Source organism: Erinaceus europaeus, chromosome 12 (genome assembly GCF_950295315.1).
Source record: "Erinaceus europaeus chromosome 12, mEriEur2.1, whole genome shotgun sequence".
NCBI classification, from domain to species: domain Eukaryota; kingdom Metazoa; phylum Chordata; class Mammalia; order Eulipotyphla; family Erinaceidae; genus Erinaceus; species Erinaceus europaeus.
The window spans coordinates 69,711,850-69,733,880 of NC_080173.1; the positions used below are offsets into that span (position 1 = coordinate 69,711,850).

General features: G+C 38.7%; 1 protein-coding gene across 2 annotated transcripts in view; it reads right to left on the minus strand.

Moving 5' to 3' along the window:
- TAF15 (TATA-box binding protein associated factor 15) overlaps positions 1-22,031 on the minus strand; it is a 46,984-nt gene that overhangs the window by 17,949 nt on the left and 7,004 nt on the right. Inside the window, exons 2-7 of one of the 2 annotated variants that reach the window (XM_060203940.1) lie at positions 18,936-18,975; positions 15,460-15,511; positions 15,295-15,376; positions 15,012-15,114; positions 11,688-11,878; positions 10,014-10,035 (exon numbers count right to left, since the gene is read on the minus strand). In XM_060203940.1, coding sequence (XP_060059923.1) covers positions 10,014-10,035; positions 11,688-11,878; positions 15,012-15,114; positions 15,295-15,376; positions 15,460-15,511; positions 18,936-18,975 — 490 coding nt within the window. Of the gene's footprint in view, positions 1-9,914; positions 10,036-11,687; positions 11,879-15,011; positions 15,115-15,294; positions 15,377-15,459; positions 15,512-18,935; positions 18,976-22,031 lie in introns of both variants that reach the window. The other variant, XM_007516985.3, reaches the window with a different exon arrangement.

Consider the following 22,031-nt stretch of genomic DNA (forward strand, 5'->3'; position numbering starts at 1 on the left):
CTATGAAGCCCCAGAGGCCAAAAATACATAAATAAAATTAAATATCCCTATGTTCTAATTCTGTTTCTCTGGATTAAACTATCCTCTAAATCCATATGCTAGAATGGAATAGAAACAATTAAGTTTTCAGATGGTGATATACATCACAATCAATCTTTTCCTAACAGAACCAAAAAACTAGTTCAATATACTAACATCTCTGAACTACTTAGAAGTGCAACCCAGGAGGTGGTACAGTGAATAAAGTGCTGGGCTCTCAAGCACAAGGTCCGATTTGATCTTCAGCATCATATATGACAGACTTGATGCTCTTGTTCTTACTCTCAACTACCCCACTCTAACAAATTTTTTAAAGTAGCAAATTCATCTTAAGAAAAGTCTTTACCTGGGGAGTCGGGCGGTAGTGTAGTGGGTTAAGCGCAGGTGGCGCAAAGCACAAGGAGTGGTGTAAGGATCCCGGTTCGAGCACCCAGCTCCCACCTGCAGGGGAGTCGCTTCACAGGTGGTGAAACAGGTCTGCAGGTGTCTATCTTTCCCCCTGTCTTCCCCTCCTCTCTCCATATCTCTCTGTCCTATCCAACAACAATGACATCAATAACAATAATAGCCACAACAACGATAAAACGACAAGGGCAACAAAAGGGGAAAAAAAGATTAAAGGAAAAAGTCTATACCAGCTGATATTAAAAATTTTTTTACTTGCAACCAGTTTAATTAGACACATGTATTTTTAATTTACTTTTAGATGACCTGTGTAGTGCTGCTCAACTTTAAGTCAACAAAGTTCTTGTAACTAAACTGCTAAAAATCTAATCATTAGAAACCAAGATAGCTTAGGTTTCTTCAAAGATGATCATCAGAATGCCAAAAAATGATGAGGAAAGAACTTATGAATATATACCTATAACCAGAACCTTGCCCATGCACAACTTTACCACTCTGGACCACATTTTCATTTAGACACGCCAAGAGGTACCAAAGCACTCAAGTTTCCTCCATTGTCATAATACTTCCAATATGATGCCAGTGCTCAAACATATGGCAATGTAAAGCACTCTACCCAGTAAAGTATCTTGTCAGTCCTAGTGGAAATATTAAACCTACATTCTCATGTCAGGAGACTGACATTCTCAGAATAAAGAGAAACTTTGAAACAGAAAAACTTCTATCAAAAAGACAAAGAAAATTTCCATAAAAGCTAAAAGATATTTATTTTGCTATCATCTTAACCAAGTACAAAATTGTTTATCTGTCCATAGTTGAGAGAAAATATGCAATCTCACAGATCAGCTAATTGCTACAATTTCTATTCTGACTAGTAAAATAACAATTGGGAACAATTGGCAAAAAGTCCTACAAAATAAAAGGAATAGAAAACAAATGATATTTGGGGAGTCGGGCAGTAGCGCAGTGGGTTAAGCGCACGTAGTACAAAAGCTGGCATAAGGATCCAAGTTCAAGCCCCCGGTTCCCCACCTGCAGGGGAATCGCTTCACAGGCAGTAAGCAAATCTGCTGGTGTCTATCTTTCCTTCCCCCTCTGTCTTCCCCTCCTCTCTCCATTTCTCTCTGTCCTATCCAACAACTGCAGTAATAACAACGCTAACAATAATAACAACAACAAGAGCAACAGGGCAACAAAAATGGGGGGAAAAAAATAGCCTCCAGGAGCAGTGGATTCGCAGTGCTGGCACTGAGTCCTAGCAATAACCCTGGAGGCAAAAAAAAAAAAAAAATGACATTTGAATAGGTTTATGCTTTCCTATTTTATATGACTTCAAAATTTAAACCGTCTTTATTGAACTTTTCCTTTGAGAGTACAACTACTTGAGATTTCAACACAATGGGCATAAATATAGAAATGTCATAGTGTATTTCAAACAGCCTTCAAACTCAAGACTATAGGCTTATTTATCACAAGTCTTAAAATGTTCAACAAAGGGACTAAGTGGTGGTACACCTGGTTTACGTAGACTACAGTGCACAAGGGCCCCAGTTCAAGCCCCCAGTCCTCATCTGCAAAAAGAAAACTTCCCAAATGATGAAACACTGCTGCAGGTGTCTCTGTCTCTCTCCCTCTCTGTATCCCTATTTCCTCTGAATCTGTCTCTATTCAAAATTTAAGAAAATGTTTTTCTCTTGGAAAAAGAACACTGAATAAGAGAGCCCATGTGGTGGCACAATGGGTAAAGTATTGTACTCTCAAGCATGAGATCCCTGAGTTTGATTTCCAGTATTACAAGAGACCGAGTGATACCCTGGTTCTCTCTCCTTTTTCTATTTAAAAAAAGTGGTCCAGGAGGTGGTACAGTAGATAAAGCATCAGACTCTCAAGCATGAGGTCCTGAGTTCAATCCCTGGCAGCACGTTACCAGAGTAATGTCTGGTTCTTTCTCCTCCTATCTTTCTCATGAATAAATAAATACTTTCTAAAAAGATTGGAGAGATAGAATAATGGTCTTGCAAGACTTTCATACCTGAGGCTTTCAAGTTCCAGATTCAATCCTCAGCACCACCAAGCAAAGCTAAGCAGTGCTCTGGTAAAAATGGGCAAAGTCTAAGAATATAAAGGGGGCAATCGATGGCATGCCTGATATAGCACACACATTACTATACTAAGAACTCAGGTTCAAGTCCTGGTCCCCACCTGTGAGAGGAGTAGAGGGACACTTCACAAGTGGTGAAACCATGCTACCAGTGTCTCTATCCCCTCTCCCCTGCTCACTCACTCACTCTCATGGCTTCTATCAGAGCACTGCTCAGCTCTGGCTTATTGTAGTATGGGGGATTGAACCTGGGACTTCAGAGCCTCAGGTATAACAGTCTCTTTGCATATGCTATCTACCCCCGTCCTGCTCTAAGAAGGGGAAAATGGGCCGTAAGAAGCTATAGAATTGTGGTGCAGGCACCAAGCCAAAAAAAAAAAAAAAAAATTACAGAAAGCAGGATCTCAGGCCTCATTTCAGACCTGATTTAAAATCAGAATTTTAAAACTTTTTAAAAAGCACAGATCTAGATAGCCTATGATTCCTTGTGTAGTTTTCTTTCAAGTTCAAATAATTCAACCATTTTTCTGTTCCCTTATTAGAAATTTGATATTAATTAGTTGTAATCTCTAATTATGAAATAATAAGCAATATAAACAAACCACAAGTAAACATTGAAAACAGTCCAAAGATAGGGCTATAGGTGGGAATCTTTTTCAGATAAGAGGAAGAACTCAGTGGGTAAGGGGCATTCCTTGTCATGCCAGTCCAGGTTTGAACCTAAACACCAAATGGGAAGTGCCATGACAGCACTGAAAGCTCCAATGCTACTGTCACACTCCCTCCTCCCTCTATTTGAATAAAAAAGTAATCCACTGCAAAATTAAAACCACTCTTTCTGAGGCCAGGAGATAGCTCACTGGGTAGAGTGCATTCTCCACCTTTTCATGAGCAAAGTTCCAGATCTTAGTTCTGGCACCACATGAGTAAGTATACCACTATACTCAGAGGAAGTCCATGGATTATGATTGGTACTGTAGTTTTTCTCCCACTCCTCACTCTATCCGAAATTTTTAAAATGCAGGAGGGGGGAGTTGGTCTGGAAGCAACAGCATCACAAACACATGAGGCCTCACACATGGCGGCAGGGGGGACGGACCTTTTCAAACCTTGAGTAAAATTCTAAGTCCCTTTCCTATACACAAGCTATGGTCTCAATAATTAAACACAAAGGTACATAAGCATCTATTAATCCAATGTTGCCACAACAAAATTGTCTTTCTCCAAGAAGGAGACTTATACAAGAGATCCTGCCCACTGCACAGAAAACCAATTGCAAACATTCAATTCAAACAGAGAAATGTTTGCCCTAAATTCAAAAGCATATAGATACAGCTACCCTAGTGTAGTCTCTAAGGATGCTCACTGTTACAGCATTACATATTGAAAGGGAAAAGGCAGATCTAATCTGATGATTGTAGAGAAAATGCTCTTTGACAAATTCTCTATTCCCAGTATTTTTTTTTTCTTTAGAGGAGGGGAAGGCAGAGGGGGAGAAAAAGACAGACACCTGCAGACGTGCTTCACCACCTGTGAAGCGACCCTCCTGCAAGTGGGGAGCCGGGGGCTCGAATCAGGATCCTTATAACAGTCCTTGTGCTTCGTGCCATGTGCACTTACCCCGCTGCACTACTCCCCAGCCCCATCTATTCCCAATCTTTTTTTTTTTTTTTCCTCCAGGGTTATTGCTGGGCTCGGTGCCTGCACCATGAATCCACCGCTCCTGGAGGCCATTTTTCCCCCCTTTTGTTGCCCTTGTTGTAGCTTTGTTGTGGCTATTATTATTGCCCTTGTTGACGCAATTTGTTGTTGGATAGGACAGAGAGAAATGGAGAGAGGAGGGGAAGACAGAGAAGGGGAGAGAAAGATAGACACCTGCAGACCTGCTTCACCGCCTGTGAAGCGACTCCCCTGCAGGTGGGGAGCCGGGGGCTCGAACCGGGATCCTTACGCCGGTCCCTGCGCTTTGCGCCACATGTGCTTAACCCACTGCGCAACCACCCGACCCCCCCCCCATCTTTAATTAAAACAAAAAAAGCAAAATCTAGGGGCCAGGTGGTGGCATATCAGGTTAAGTGCAGATAGTATGAAGCACAAGGATCTTGGTACGAGTCCCCTGTTCCCCACCTGCAGGGGGGCCATTTCACAAGCAGTGAAGCAGGTCTGCAGGTGTCTTTCTCTCTCCCTCTATCATCCCCTCTTCTCTCAATTACTCTCTATCCTATCAAATGGGGGGGAAAATGGTCACAGGAGCAATGGATTTATAGTGCAGGTATGAGCCCCAGTGATAACCTTGGGGGGGATCTCTTCCTAGTCAAAGAACTAAAATTGTCAAGTAGTACAACAAAAATGCAAGAATCTTTATTCTCAGAAAATATAGTACCTAGACAGAAAATTAATTTTAAAAGTGAAAAAAATTTTAATTTTTTAAGAACTGTGGTATATTTGGGTTTGATAACAGTAAATCCAGAAAGTTTTTGTAGTGTAAGGAAGACTGATATTAATTTCAATATAATGCATTAATTAATTAATTAGCAGTATTCTCAAAACCAGCTGTACTCTTTATTTCCTCCCACATGTATGTTAAAATGGCTTTCTGGAGTCAACATTTACCAGTACTTCAAGAAGTCAGGACATTATCATTCTAATATAGAATTTTGGGGGTGTGTGTGGTGTGGATACATTATATCTTACAACCTTGTAGTAATAAATAAATGTGAGTCCTAAAAGGAAAAAAAAAAAAAAAAGACACTGTCTACAATATTCATTAGTCATATGTGGTGACTTATCATATAAAATATGGATTATCTAAACTGAGCTATCTCTAAATGTAAAACACATTTTTTTTTTTTTGCTTCTAGGGTCATTGGGGGGCTCGGTGACTGCACTATAAACCCACTGCTCCAGGACGCCATTTTTCCTATTTTGTTGCCCTTCTTGTTATTGTCACTGCTGTTGTTGGATAGAACAGAGAGAAGTCAAGAGAGGAAGGAAAGACAGAGGGGGGAGAGAAAGAAAGACACCTGCAAACCTGCTTTACCACCTGTGAAGCGACCCCCATCCAGGTGGGGAGCTGAGGGCTTGAACTAGGATCCTTGAGCCAGTTCTTGCACTTTGTACCATGTGCACTTAACCCGCTGCGCTACTGCCTGACCCCCCACAAAGTAAATTTTAAAGTCCTAGTAAAAAAACAGAATGTGGAACCACATGCTGGTGTACCCAGAAGGGCATACAGGTGTACCCAGAAGGGCATACATATTACCATATGCAAGAACTTGGGTTTAAGCCAGTTCTCCACCTACAAGAAGCTTCACAAGTTCTGAAACAGTGCTGCAAGTGTCTCTCTCTTTCTAACTCCCCCTTTCATCTCAATGTTTGTTCCTACTAACAAAAGGAAGGAAAAAAATGGGGAAAAACAGCCACTGGGAGTGGTGAATCCATTGCTCCAGCAATAGCTCTGATGACAATAAAAAAAGAGAAAGCTGTCAAGCCTTTTTAAAAAATGCATACATCACACTAATTTTATACTGACTGCATAATAAAATATTTTAGGAAAAAAATACACTAGATAATATTTACAGACAAATTTAAGTTTTACTTGTTCATTATCTTTTAATGTGACTACTAAAAAATTTGACATATATTTCTACTGGGCAGCACTGTTTTATATAAATGCATATGTATAATTACAAAGGAGTCACTCAAAACACTCATATAAAAATAAACTCGGAGTCAGGCGGTAGCACAGTAGGTTAAGCGCACGTGGCTCAAGGTGCAAGGATCCCAGTCCGAGCCCCTGGATCCCCACCTGCAAGAGTCACTTCACAAGTGGTGAAGCAGGTCTGCAGGTGTCTTTCTCCCTCTCTTGTCTTCCCCTCCTCTCTCCATTTCTCTGTCCTGTCCAACAACAACAACAAAAATAACTATTAACAATAAAACAAGGGCAACAAAAGGGAATAAATAAATATTTTAAAAAATAAAATAAACTCGAAATTCAAGATAACTTTTTTTAAAGCGAGTGGGGTTAGCATAATTACGAGACTCTCATGCCTGAGGCTCTGAAGTCCCAGGTTCAGTCCCAGCACAACCATAAGCCAGAGCTGAGCAGTGCTCCAATGTGGAAAAAAAAAAAAGACTGTGGTTCAGGAAGTGGCAGAGTCAGTGGATATGGATAAAGCATTGGACTCTCAGGCTTTATCCCAAATTCAATCCCCAACAACACATGTACTAATGTCTGGTTCCTTCTTCTCTCCTTTCTCATTAATAAATTAAATCTTAATTTAAAAAAAAAAGCCTTTCTTTTGATGCTTGAGATAGTCTGAAACAGCTTTGCTGACACACTGACAACGCTTCAGTGCGTAAGCTTAATATAGTAAAGAAATAGACAGCTACTTAATTTAGTGAGACTCTGGTAAGGCTTTCATCACATTTTAAAAACAATAGTTATGACCTTAAACATCCAGTCCAGCGACCAATTTTAGATAGTAATTAGAAAGTCAATCATTTTTTACTTCAACTACTTTTCCAAAGAAAACATTGCTTCCCATAGTTCCTATAATATTCAAATATTTTTCTTCTGTAGTTAATAATCAGACAACTTTTGGCCTGAATTCTTCCCCTAGCCAAACAATCATACAGACTATGAATCCAAGAATATCCCATAAACACACAGCCCTCCCTCATCCATAAGTTCGCTTTTTCAAAGGGTACCAACAGGATCACTTTTTACTTTTTTTTTTTTTTTTAACCAGAGCACTGCTCAGATCTGGCTTATGATGGTGTGGGGGATTGAGCCTGGAACTTCAGAACCATTATGCTATCTACCCCCACCCAAAGATCACATTTTCTTTTTTTCTTTCTTTTTTTTTTTTAAGGATTACATTTTCAACCTGACTACTCTTTAAGTAAAATTATCAGAATCACAAATGGAGCATGGACAAAGACTAATAAGAAATGGGTACTTTGATACTTAAAAGAAAATCCTAAAACTGGGTATTCAACACTTAACTCATATAAACTAAAAAAGTAAAACTTGAGCAAAATATTGTAGCACAGAAAAATTACATAAACTTCTAATTTCATTATTCATTAATGAAGTATAATTGGAAATACAACCATATTTATTCATTTATAATAGTATATATAGCTGCTTTCATACTGTAAGGACAAAGTTGAGTAGTTTTACAGCTGAAACCCTATGGCTTATGAACTCCAAATTATTTACCATATGGCCTTTCACATGAGAAGTTTGCCAGGCCAACAGAATAGATCATCCACAAAGATTTCTAAAAACAGCCTTTCACCAATAATTTACCTCTTTGTTGGGGTAAGTAGAGCAGGAAGAGTAGAAACAGGAGTTGAGTTACACCCATACCTTAACCCTACACTAATCTAAACCATATCATCATCACTTAGACCTGATATAAAGTGGGCTTCTGCATAAGATTTTATTTAAAGAAGTTCTAAGGTTATATGAAAAGACTTGAAAATAAAAAACACAGTTCATGGGTGGGGGTAAAGCATAATGGTTATTCAAAGAGACTTTTATGCCTGAGGCTCTTAAGACCCAGGTTCAATCCCCCACACCACCACAAGCCATAGCCGAACAGTGCTCTGGTAAAAAACAGTTCATGATTCAGTTTCTAGGCCAAAATGTACACTGAGATATATTGCCATGGTCATCAAGGTACTTAAAAACAAACTCCCACTTGTAACCTACTATTAATCACAAATAAAAAATGAAAACAAGGGGAAAAAAATAGAACTCCCAAAATGTTTAGTATCCTTTACCAGAAGGATCATTTAGTGTTCTTTCAATTCTAAGTCTAAGATGAATTATCTGTCAAAAATGATAAAATCTTTTTAAAGAACCACCTCCCTTCCTCCTGAGAGGTGAAATTCTACAACTATTAGTCACTATTCTAGTTTAACAGATAACCTACTGGATTGTTGGAAAAGTCATGACATATTATTTGTTTTTATATGTAAAAATGTGTCATGATTTTACCAGCAACCCAATATTAGGATAGAGGTTAGTTATAAAAAAATATTGAAATTAATATAAAATATGTAACATTCCAAGGCAACCAAATATTAAAATATATTAACTGGCAAAGTTAATATACCTACTGATTACCTTATTTGGGAATCTGTTTGAGGTAGAAGGGAGATGATTAAGTAGAGAACAAGCATCACTGTTAATTTATTGCCACACATGATAGCATACTGTTTTTTGATAATGAACTATGTATTTATTTCACCTTGGTAAATTGACTTTGGCTATCAGTCAAAAGATTTTTAGTGCTCAAATCTTAGAAAAGTTGATGGAATTTGCTTAACCTTTTCTTTTACCATTATATCAAAGTAGTGTATGCTACATTGTAAGAAATATAAATCAGTGAGATCTAATTCTTGATTTACTTAAAAATATAACAGTGCTGTATGTAGCTGGTTTTGTTTCTCAGATCACCTCAGGAGACACTTGATCCCTAAGGACACTAGAGAGTGAACTGTCACGGTTATATTATTAAGACTCAATTAATAGCTAACTGACAATTTCAGCTGCCAAGGAACACAAACTATCTTTTAAGCTTATGATTTCACAACTACAAATTTCATCTGAGGATAATAAATGTCAGCTATGCCATTTGTTTTAGGGCAAAGTGGTAGTTTTACAAGTACATTTTAAAGTAACTTTAAAATCAGCTTTCATAAAATACCCTATAGTAACAAAACTTAATAGTACCAGTAAGGGAGAAAGAAAAGCTAAATGTAAAGTAATTCTCTTTTTACAGCTTAGTCTAGACAAAATACACAATAGTGTATGATTCACATTAACTACTTCAGTTAATTATTTAAAAGGGGAAATATAGTATAAATTTTTTTTCTAACAACCAAACCTACCTTTATACTCTCCTCCTGCCTCTTAATTTACCCCCTTCTCAAAGGAATTCAAGACTAAGGAATAGCCTCTTTGTCCTCCAATCTAGAATTAACTTACCTTTTTTTTTTTTTTAAATATATAAAACACTTGTATTTACCAGAGTCATCTTTTAAAGGAGTTTAGATCCTATTAACTCTGGGAGGAAACGCATAGTAAAGTGGTTTAAACCACAAGCATAGAAGGGGACTTTATTCAAGTGATGTCTAATACATACCACAAACTAACCACTAACTTAGCCTATTCAAAGGTAATTTTTTTAACAACTTAAAATTAAAAATAAAATTTGACTTTCTGCCTCTTCTCTACAACATAATCTCTATTTTTAAATCTCTTAACTACATGCCAGAATCAAGTCAGCAAAGTTAACATCAAAAATTAAAAAATTTAAATGAGTAATAAGATAAAGATTTGTACCTAAATACTTACCTTGATCCCGTCATAGGACCTCTTCCATCCTTGTCATATCCCCCACGCCCTCTACCTCCTCCCTGTGACCCGCCATATCCTCTATTATCTTCTCCATACCTACTCACATCACGACGGTCATCTACAAAAGAGAGAACATATACATAAATGATTACTGTCATTTCAAACAAAGCTTCTCCATAACATAATCTTAAATAGCTCTTTAGACTATATATATTCTTCAGAAAAGGGTACATATACACAAAATTCAAATACAGGGGCTGGATGGTGGCGCACATGGTATGCTACAATGTGCAAGGACCCAGGTTCGAGTCTCCGGTCCCCATCTGCAAGGGGACAGCTTCACAAGTGGTGAAGCAGTGCTGCAGGTCTCTCTCTGTCCCTCTTCCTCTCTATCCCCCTTTCCCTCTCGATTTCTAGATGTCTCTATCCAATAAATAAATATAATTTAAAAATTTTTAAATTCAAATACAAGTCATAAAACTTCCTAGAGGGAGGCTGGGTGGCAGCACATCGGGTTAAGCACCATGGTGCAAAGTGCAAGGAACAGCACGAGGATTCTGGTTTGAACCTCCTGACTCCCCACCTGCAGGGGGGGGTCACTTCACAAGCAGTGAAGCAGATCTGCAGGTGTCTGTCTCTCCCTCTCTGTCTTCCCCTCCTCTCTCAATTTCTCTGTCCTATCCATCAACAACAGCTATAACAAGGACAACAAAATGGAAAAATGGCCTCCAGGAGCAGCGGATTTGTAGTACGGGCACCAAGCCCCAGCAAAAGCCATAGAGGGAAAATATAAAAAATAAATAAATAAAACCTTCCTAGAATTGTGGGTCAAGAAGTGGAGCACCCATATGAACACATACACTGTCCCCACCCCCACCTGCAAGAGGGACACTTCACGAGTGGTGATATAGGTCTACAGATAGATATCTGTCTGGCTCCCCCCCACCCCCTCAATTCAATTTCTCTGTCCTATCAAATAAAACAGAGAGAAGAAAAAAAAATAGCAATGGATAGCAGTAAATTTGTAGTGCCAGCTCTGCACCCTGGTGATTAAAATATGAACCAAATCCTGTAACTGGCAACGAGGTACAAAGATTAATAAAATAAGACCTTTATCCTTGAAGCATTCACTTCTAAGGTACAGAAAAGTAAATATCAGTGGCATGTACAAAGTGCTATGGAAATCAAGAAGAAAGAATGACTTCGGTTTGGTTTGTGACAGAGAATGAAAGCATTACTTAAGCACATGAAATGCCAGAGAACTCAAGGCTCAAACTTAAGTCCAGTGCTTTAGCCACTGTGCCACCTTCCAGGAGCAATTGGTCTTTTTTATAAGAGGTTCAGTAAGACAAACAAATAGGATCATAATTTCCCCCCAAATCAAGTATACCAATACTACTCCAAAAAAGTGTTAATAGCAGCACTGTCAAATCATCAATGATTGAAACAACCAAAGAAGTCCCTATTATCGGGAGTCAGATGGCAGCACAGTGGGCTACGTGCAGGTGGCACAAAGTGCAAGGACCTGCATAAGGATCCCGGTACGAGCCCCCAGCTCCACACATGCAGGGGAAGTCGCTTCACAGGCGGTGAAGCAAGTCTGCAGGTATCTATCTTTCTCTCCCCCTCTCCGTCTTCCCTTCCTCTCTCCATTTCTCTGTCCTAACAACAACCACATCAATAACAACAATAATAACTACAACAATAGAAATAGCAAGGGCAACAAAAAAGGGAATATTAAAAAAAAAAAAGAAGTCCATATTATCTTACCTTGTGTGTGATGGCTGTAATTGTCCCTTTGTGAATGGTAGGACTGCTGGTTTTGATTATAGGAATCATGCTGGTTATAATTTGATTGCTCATCATATGAGCCTTGATGCTGATCATAGCCTGACTGCTGGCTATACGAATCTTGCTGACCATAGTTTGACTGGTCATATGAAGGCGCTCTCCCACTTTGGCTAAACAAAAATCAAAAGAGAATTTCTAGAAATGTATTTAGCGCTATAAGCTAAGACAGAAGAGGTATGATTACCATACATGAATCATGTTTAATATTCTTTCTTATGGGAATTAGCTTTTATCTCAAAATCTTTTTGTTACCTTACAAAATCTTGTCATCAATGGAACTTTCAAACTATCATCAGACATGCCTCATGAGGGGAAAAAAAAAAAAAAAAATCACATGCACCTTTGAAAACTACAATGAAGCAAAAAGAAAAGAAAAAAGGAAGAAGCAAAAAAGAAAGAACACTATGGCTCCTACCACCTTCTTGTAGAAAAAAAAGGGAGTAACAGTTATGAAAACAAACTTCTCATGCCTGAGGCACCACCATAAGCCAAAGCAAAGAAGTGCTGACTGATTGAGACAGACAGACAGACAGACATATCTTAAGACAAAAACTAAAAGTAGGGTTTGGGGAGATAGCATAGTGGTTATACAAATAACTTTCATGCTGAAGGCTCTGATATAAATATTTAAAAAATTAAAAGTAGGTACCAAAGTACAAAAATATGCAATTCTTCAACATGCCACAGAGCTAAGTCCTTTCAATAGCTAAAATGAAAGGTTGTAGATCACATAACTTTAATAATGTTATCCCATATTTTTGTAACCATTTTCTTAGAACTACCACATTTTTTAAGTATCTCCAGTGATAATACATTTTAGAAAAAAATGGCAATAAATTGTTCCGGCTTTTTAAGCTTTTTGAATAAAATTAATGTTTTGTGATATCACTATTTTTAACTGAGATTGCTTTCCTATCACCTCTGGCAATTCAAAATGAAAATACTAGGTATGTTCTGGACAACATATTAACTACTTGCTCTCAAAACGGGAAACTGAAAGGAATTCTTAGTTCTAATGTTTTAAAAGAAAGCAAAAAAGATGTCATAACTTAAGTCACATCTGCATTAGATGATCAAAACAGTCTAAAATTAAAGACGGAGAAGCTTGATGGTAGTACAATAGGAAAAGTTCACAAATTACTGAGCACAAGGATTGGGGTTTGAGCACATATTCCTCACCTGCAAGAGGAAGCCACATAAGTGGTGGAGCAGGCTCTAGGTGTCTCTCTCTTCCTATGTCTAGCCCTATTTTTCTGTTTCTATCACAACCAAAAAAAAAAAAAAAGTCCAATTCCCTTCCAAAGCACAATCAATATACAACCAGCAATTTAAAATAGCCAAATCTCCTTTTCTTTACATTTACATATTACACATCAAAAAATGTGTACTTATGAAAGGACTCTCCTTTGGTGGTGGGAATGGTATTAATATGCACTCCTATTAATTTAATGTCTCAAAAAAAAAAAAAAAAGAAAGACACACAAGAAAGGACTCTCAAGTTAAAAACTCATCAATAGACAGTCAACAGGTTGTACACCCAGTAGCTCTCATGTTAACATGTATGAGGACCCAAATTTGAGCCGTAGGACACCATATGGAAGCACCTTTGGGGGGAAGCTTCATGAGCATGGGAGTAGTACTACAGTGTCTGTCTTTCATCTCAATTTCTCCCTGTCTTTCACTCTCTTAGAAAAATTTTAAAAAGAGGGGGAGAACACCAAGAACAGTGGAGTCATGTAAGCACTGAAGACCCACCTATAAGCCTGGTGGCAATATAATGAAATAAACTAATGGTCTGGGAGGTAGTACAGTAGATGACAGATGCTAGACTCCCAGCACTGCATATGCCAGAGATGCTCTAGTTTTCTCTTATTACTAAATTAATAAACCTAAAATATGAAATTTAATTTTTAAAAGTAGCAAATAGGGCATCAGGTGGTAGTACAGCGGGTTAAGCGCACGTGGGGCAAAGTGCAAGGACCAGCGTAAGGATCCTGGTTTAAGCCCCCGGCTCCCCATCTGTAGGGGGGTCGGGTCGTCTCATGAGCAGTGAGGCAGGCCTGGAGGTGCCTGTCTTTCTCTCCTCCGTCTTCCCCTCCACTCTCTGTTTCTCTGTCCTATCCAACAACATCAATGACAATAATAACAGTAACAACAACAACTAGGGCAACAAAATGGGGGAAAAAATAGCCTCCAGGAGCAGTGGATTCATAATGCAGGCACACTGCCCCAGCGATAACCCTGGAGGAAAAAAAAAAAAAAAGGGAGTCGGGCTGTAGCATAGTGGGTTAAGCGCAGGTGGCGCAAAGCACAAGGACCGGCATAAGGATCCCGGTTCAAACCCCTGCTCCCCACCTGCAAGGGCGTCGCTTCACAGGCGGTGAAGCAGGTCTGCAGGTGTCTATCTTTCTCTCCTCCTCTCTGTCTTCCCCTCCTCTCTCCATTTCTCTCTGTCCTATACAACAACGACGACAACAACAATAATAACTACAACAATAAAACAACAAGGGCAACAAAAGGGAATAAATAAAGGGAATAAAATAAAATAAAAAAAGCAAATAAAGCTAGAAGAGCTAATGTGATGTGCTACAGAGGGGAAAACTTCATAGATAGTGGGACAGTGCTACAAGTCTCTCCTTTCTCTCTTTCCCTTTTCCTCTATAAAAAGAAAAAAAGTGAGTGAAAAGTTGGGAAGGGAATGGCCCCAGGGAGCGCTGCGGTCCTGTGTAGACAATGAGCCCCAGCCATAACCATAGTGGGAGAAAATAAAAGAAAGCAAAATCCCAAAATTGTTCTTTTCAATATTTAAGTGTTTATTTACAGCAAAGTATCTTACAAATAATGTAGGAAATCAAATGGTAATGCTGTCAAATTGTCATACTCCACCAAAACTTTCTTTAGAACAATTAAGGGAGTGGAAGGAGAGGCAGTGGAACACCTGGTTAAGCATACACATTACAATGCACAAGGACCCAGGTTCAAGACCCTGGTCGACACCTGCAGGGAGACAACTCCATGAGTGGTAAAGCAGGGTACAGGTGTCTCTTTAATTTTCTCCCTTTCTGGCTCCCCCTCCCCTCACAATTTCTCTGTCTCTACCTAATAATAAATAAAAATATGTTTAAAAAATTAAAAGGGGGGAAGGGGACTTATTAGAACCAAGATTTTGTTAGTGAAACCTTTTAAATACATAGTGTCATTCCACTGCCCAACATAGCCACATTACTTTTTTTTTGTTCTTACCCTCCTGATGATTCCGTATTTTGTTGTCCCTGGTTATTGTAAGATTGCTGGCCATAAGAGCTCTGCTTTTGATTCTCATAACCACCATAGGACTGTGAGTAACCTAGAGGTTGGATTGATATGCCATTTAGTAAAGAGTCTATGTTTTAAACTTCTAAAATAGCAAGATTTAAGTGGTCAGAGAACCAATTTATGCCAGAAATGAACAGTGTTTTGGGCTCTCCCCCGTTATGTCCCCCAAATAATTTTCTTTTAGATAGAAAGTTTAAGAGATCAGTCCAACCTGATTGATTCTGTCCATAATTGTAGTTGCCATAACTCTGTCCATATGAAGAATCTGTCGTTTGTCCATAGCCAGTATAGCCCTGAAATTTAGTTAAGTACAAGTTTTATTACCTACTTAAGGATAGTTATCTATTTTAAGAACACAATTTACATTTTAACCTACTTGTGGTGTTTGTCCATAACCTTGGCTTCCTTGATTTCCATAGGAAGAATAACTGTAAAAGAAAAATAAATTGCTTGAAAGAAATGTGGTAAAATCTGAAAAATGAAGTCTAGCTTCAACTTTCAACACAAAAACAAGCTTTTTTTTTTTTTTTTTTTTTTTGAGAAACTGTCAATCTGTCTTTCTCATAGTATAAATTGGAAGGAGACCAGAAAAGTAGTTCAGTGATAGAATTCAGTGAAAGAGTATGTGTGTGAAGTCCTGAGCTTGATCCCCAGCAATACATAAGAGAAACAAAAATAAAACAGACAGAAGATAAGTTTTGGTCGGGTGATTGGTTTCTCCTTTACTAGTTCATAAAATAATAAAATAATAAAAAGTGCATGCTTCACATGAGTAAAGCTCTAGCTTCAATTTTTAGAACCACATAAAATAATCAGATAAACTGAAAGTTAATAACCAAAGACTATTGAGGATATAAATGAAGCCACTTGATCTCTTGAGTTCCTAACACCCAAAGCTTTGTTTTGGCAATTTCCCACAGATAAATAAAACTCTCCCAGAGCTAAAAAGCCCAAGAAGAATTATGTTTGGAATTGAGGTATAGAAACTTGGGGGTAGTAAGCAAAGATGGGTAAATGAGATCACATTATATGGTGGCAAGATCTACAATACCTGAAACAGAAAAATGACCTGTTAACAATTTGAGACAGATTAACTTATTCCCATCGTTTGCCTTCAATTTTCAATTCATCTTTTAACTCCTAGGAAAGTCACAGCATAGCACTCTAACAGTTCAATGTTAACGCCTCAGTAAATATATATATCCACAATACTAGTGGAGTAAATTAACAATTAACATTGCATTTGATCTTAGCCAAATGGCCAAGTGACTGCAAAATTATACTATATCACCAGTATTATAGCAGAACCTAGAATGCCATACTCCACCAAAACTTTCTTTAGAAAAAATAAGGGGGTGGAAGGAAAGGCAGTGGCACACCTGGTTAATTATACATATTACAGTGCACAAGGACCCAGGTTCAAGTCCCTGGTCCCCATCTGCAGAGAGACAGCTCCATGAGCGGTAAAGCAGAGTGCAGGTATTGTTTGTTGACTAAAAATAAGAGTAAATATGCCTTCCTCAGATTTGAATTTCTTTTTTTAAAGATTGTTATTTATTTATTAATAAGAAACATAGGAGGAAAAAGAAAGAACCAGGCATCACCCTGGTACGTATGCTGCCGAGAATTGAACTCAGGACCTCATGCTTGAGTCTGATGCTTTATCCACTGTGCCATCTCTCAGACCACTGAATTTCTTTTTTTAATTTTATTCATAAGCATGTAAGTTCTACCAAGTCAAAAACATTCTTAACATATGCTAAAATAAAGATTTTCAAAAAGATTCAATAATATTTTAAGCATTAAGTGTTAACATGATTTCTTAATTTTATAAAATACATTTCACTGAGATGCCAGAAGATAGTTCATCCAGTAGAGCAGTGTGCCATGTATAAGGACTCAAACTCAGTTTAGAATCCCCAGCACTACATGGGAACAGCATGCATGGCACCAGAGGAAAGTTCCATGAAATGAGATAGTGCTATGGTGTCTCTCCTCTCTCTTAGTCTCTATCTAAAATTAAAAAAAAAAAAAAAAAAAAAGATGCCGTGGAGGCAGCTGAATCATTTGAGGCTCCAGCAGTGATATGTGTACGAATGAAACAGGGCTATGGAGAAAGCATAATAGTCAGGCAAAAAGACTTTCAAGCCTGAGGCATCTAAGGTCCCAAGTTCAAACCTCAGCACCATTAAAGGCCATTATGAACAGTGCTCTAGTAAATAAATAAATAGAATAGAATAGAAAGCTAACCATCCCAAAAGGTGGCATAGTGGCTACGGTGTTGGACTTGGGAGAATGAGGTCACTAGTTTTCCTAAGCTTAGCATGTGCCAGAATGATGCTCTAGTTCTTTCTCTCCTTTATTCTCTCTTGTGCTGATAAACAAGTCTAAAATAAGTGATAGGGGGCTTGGCAATGGTAGAACAGGTCAAGCATACATCAAGCACAAGGATTTGGGTTCAAGCCCCCAGTCCCTAACTGCAGAGAGGAAGCTTCACGAGCAATAAAGCAGTGGTCTGTCTCTATCTCCCCCCATCTTATAAATAAACCTTAAAAAAAATATCTTGATGATTTAAGGAAATTCATTGAGAAAAGCATACTAGCATATTATGAACAGTGAAATAAAAAATGTTAAGGAAATGCATGTGGAGATAGCACGATGGTGATGCAAACAACTGTCATGCCGAAGGCTTAAGAGGTCCCAGGTTCAATCCCCAGACCTATTAGAAACCTGAACTCAAGAGTACTCTGGTAAAAAAAAAAAAAAAAAGAAAAAAAGGCTTCTGAAAAGTATGTTACAGTTGCTTAAATTCTTTCACTGGCTTTTTAAACTTCCTAAAAACAGCATGATCTTTATAATACTTATGGGGCTAGTTATTATTATTATTATTTGATATTTATTTCCTTTTGTTGCCCCTGTTGTTTTGTTATAGTTATTATTGTTGTTACTGATGTCGTTGTTGTTGGATAGGACAGAGAGAAATGGAGAGAGAGGGGGAAGACAGAGAGGAGGAGAGAAAGACAGACACCTGCAGACCTGCTTCACTGCCTGTGAACACCCTGCAGGTGGGGAGCCGGGGGCTCAAACCAGAAGGATCCTTAGGCCGGTACATGCGCTTTGCGCCACGTGCGCTTAACCTGCTGCGCTACCAGCCGGCTCCCGGGGCTAGTTATTAATGGGAGATCTAGGAGAGAAAGAGAACCAGAGCATTCTAGTACATGTGCTGCTGGGGACTGAACTTGAGACTTCATGCTTAAAAGTCCAACGCATTATCCATTGTGTCACCTACCGGACCACTATGGGACTTATTTTAATCTCTAGAAAGTAGCTTATTGTATCAAAAGTCTTTAAAAAGTACATAATGCTTTACAACACAAGATGACTCTCCTCTATGACACACTACTATCTGAACAACTTTCTTAAGACATAAAAAACACTGGGGGCTAGGCTGTGGTACACCTGGCAGAGCACACATGCTAACATGAATGAGGACTAGAGTTTAAGCCCCAATCTCCACCGTGGGGAAGGGGAGGTGGAACTTCACAAGCAGTGAAGCAGTAATGTAGGGAAGTTTCTATTTCTGCAAGAAAGAAAAATAGAAGTCCTAAAACATCATTAGCTCTTGACTAAATAAGTAGCATAATCTTCTTCTTCTTCTTCTAGCGTTTGCCCTTCTTCCGTAGCCAGTCAAAGCATAATCTAAATCAAGATGAAAAGCTAAGAAAAATATTGTAACACATAATGTAAAAAAAAAAAGGCATCAAAACACCAAATCTCAAGAGGGAAATCTAAATTAATCTTTTCTTTACAGTTCTATTTTTATTGTATTATTCAAATGTATGTATACTTTACCTTTGCTGCTCACCCCCAGATTGACCGTAACTTCCAGAATCTAAAACATATAAAAAGAATTTTTAGTTGTACTTAAAATTATACTTTCTTTTAAAAATATATGTTTTGTTATTTTATTTATTAGATAGAAACAGAAATCAAGGGTGGGGGCAGATAGCATAATGTTTATTGCAAAGATATTCTCATGCCTGGGGCCGGGTGTTGGCACACCTGGTTGAGCACACATATTACAGTGCACAAGGACCCAGGTTCGAGCCCTCAGTCTCCACCTGCAAGGGGAAAGCTTTCCGAGTGGTGAAGCAGGTTTGCAGGTGTCTCTGTCTCTCTCCCTCTCTATCTTCTCCTCTCAACTTCTGGCTGTCTCTATCCAATAAATAAATAAAGATAATTAAAATATATATATTTTAGCTAAGCTCAAGGACCGGCGTCAGGATCCCAGTTCGAGCCCCCGGCTCCCCACCTACAGGCAGGTCCCCTTCACAGGCGATGAAGCAGGTCTGCAGGTGTCTGTCTTTCTCTCCCCCTCTCTGTCTTCCCCTCCTCTCTCTATTTCTCTCTGTCCTATCCAACGACATCAATAATAACTACAACAATAAAAATATATATATATATATATTTTAAAAAGAAAGATTTTCATGCCTAAGGATTCAAAGCCCCAGGTTCAATCCCTCACACCATGATAAACCAGAAAGAAATCAAGAAGGGGGAAATAGAGGAGAGAGACAGAAAGACACCTGTAGTACTGTGAAGCTTTCCCCATGCAGGTGGGGACCAAGAGCTTGCTTGAACAATGGTCCTCAAGCTTTGTAAAGTGTGCACTCAACCAGATGTGCCACTACGTAGCCCCTTAAAATTAAACTCTTTCAAAGGCTGACTTTAACAAAGCTGCTACAAGGAAATGTCAAAAATAACAACCATAGAAAGAAAAACTGAAGAATAGAAATACTAGGCAAAGAAATCTGGACAAATAGTATTTGCTTTTTACAGTAATTATCTTTGGAAGACACTGCTCTACAAACACACAATACGTCCTGATAATCAGAAGAACCAAGTGAACCAACATGAAACAATGAAAATCCATCCTTTCAAAAAAATCTTCAAAGTTCAAGCTAAATTATCTTTATATGAAAAAGACAAACTCAGATCCAAAAATGGCAGGACAAGTATTCTGATAAGCTAAATCCCCCACTTGCTTGCATACTTGAGACAGTCAAATATATACTAGACTATATTTGTACTACTATATTGTACTTTGGTTGTAAAGAGGAAAAAGATCTTCAGAGGTAGCAGAGGTAATGCAGTGGATAAGGTGCTGAACTATAAAGCATAAGGTCCTAGGGGTTGGTGCAGTGGTGCACCTAGTTGAGCATACATGTTACAGTGTGCAAGGACCCAGGTTTGAACCCCCGGCTCCCCACCTGCAAGGGGAAAGCTTTGCAAATGGTGCAGTGCTACAGGCGTCTCTCTCTCTCTCTCCTTCCATCCCTACCTCTATGTTCTCAATTTATGACTGTCTCTATCCAAAAAACAAATAAGGGGGGAGGGGAGATCTGAGAGTTAGTTGGCTCAGCAGTAGAGCACATGCCCTGAGTTAAATAAGGCCCTAGGATTACTCCCTGACATGTAGGACAAAAACCTGAAGCAGAGTGTTCCGGTGACATACATACAACCAATTCTAAAAAATACAAGGGTGTAGGTGTGTGTGTACCTAGGAGACTCAAACTGAAATTTGTGTGTCGTAGCTGCACACATCTGTGATTTCACCACCTCATGACTTTTTCATTCAGTTATGCAGTGAAGAGAAAAATGGCAGACTTTTTTAAAAAAATTTTTAATATTTACTTGTTCCCTTTTGTTGCCCTTGTTGTTTTATTATAGTTATTATTGATGTCGTTGTTGTTGGATAGGACAGAGAGAAATGGAGATGGGGAAAACAGAGAGGGCGAGAAAAAGAGAGACACCTGCAAGCCTGCTTCACCGCCTGTGAAGCGACTCCCCTGCAGGTGGGGAGCCAGGGGCTTGAACCGGGATCCTTACGCAGGTCCTTGCACTTTGCGTCTTGTGCACTAAACCCACTGCGCTACTGCCTGACTCCCCAGCAAAGACTTTTTTAAAGACTTTTTTTTTCTATTAATGAGAGAAGAGAACCAGACACCACTTTAAAATATGCAGTACAAGGGGATCAAACTCAGAAGTTTGCTTTATCCACTGTGCCACCTCCTGAGCTACCACAACAAATGGTTTTGTATCACACTGGATGTAAGGGTGGAACTAATGGTAAACAACTTGGGACTCTTATTTCAATTTGGCAATTAAAAGGATATTTAACATATGACTTATTTGATTCACTGCTAACATACATACTTCATTTTACTAAGAATTCTAAAGGTTAGAACATAAACAGTTTTTGTTATAGTCAACATTTTGAAGTATTAAGAAAAATTCATAGTTCAAATTCATGACCTTTTAGAGGCCATGTGGTGGTGCACCTGGTTGAGCTTACAATGTTATGATGCACAAGGACCTAGTTTCAAGCCCCTGGTCCCCACCTGCAAGGGGAAAGCTTTGCAAGGGATGAAGCAGTGTTTCATGTCTGTCTGTTTATCTATCCCTCTCTACACCCCCTTCCCTCTCAATTTCTGGCTATCTCTATCCAATAAATAAATAAAGATAACTTTTTTAAAAAACCTTTTAATTTGCTTTTACAAATTTTTTTAAATTTATCTTGGAGAGAGACAGATAAATTGAGAGGGAAGGAGGAGACAGGGAAACCTACAACACTGCTTCACCACTCATGAAGCTTCCCCCTTGCAGGCAGGAACCCAAAGCTTGAAGCCAGGTCCTTGCACTGTAATGTGTGCACTCAACCAGGTATACTACCACCTGGCCCCTATTTTTTGATTCATGCCTTCCGGGATACGTTTTTATTGCTTAAAAGGAAGCTATCGGGCGGGGGAGACAGCATAATGGTTATGCAAAGAGACTCTCATGCCTGAGGCTCCAAAGTTCCAGGTTCAATCCCCTGTACCACCATAAGCCAGAGCTGAGCAGTGCTCTGGTTAAAAAAATAAAAATAAAAATAAATAAAAAATAATT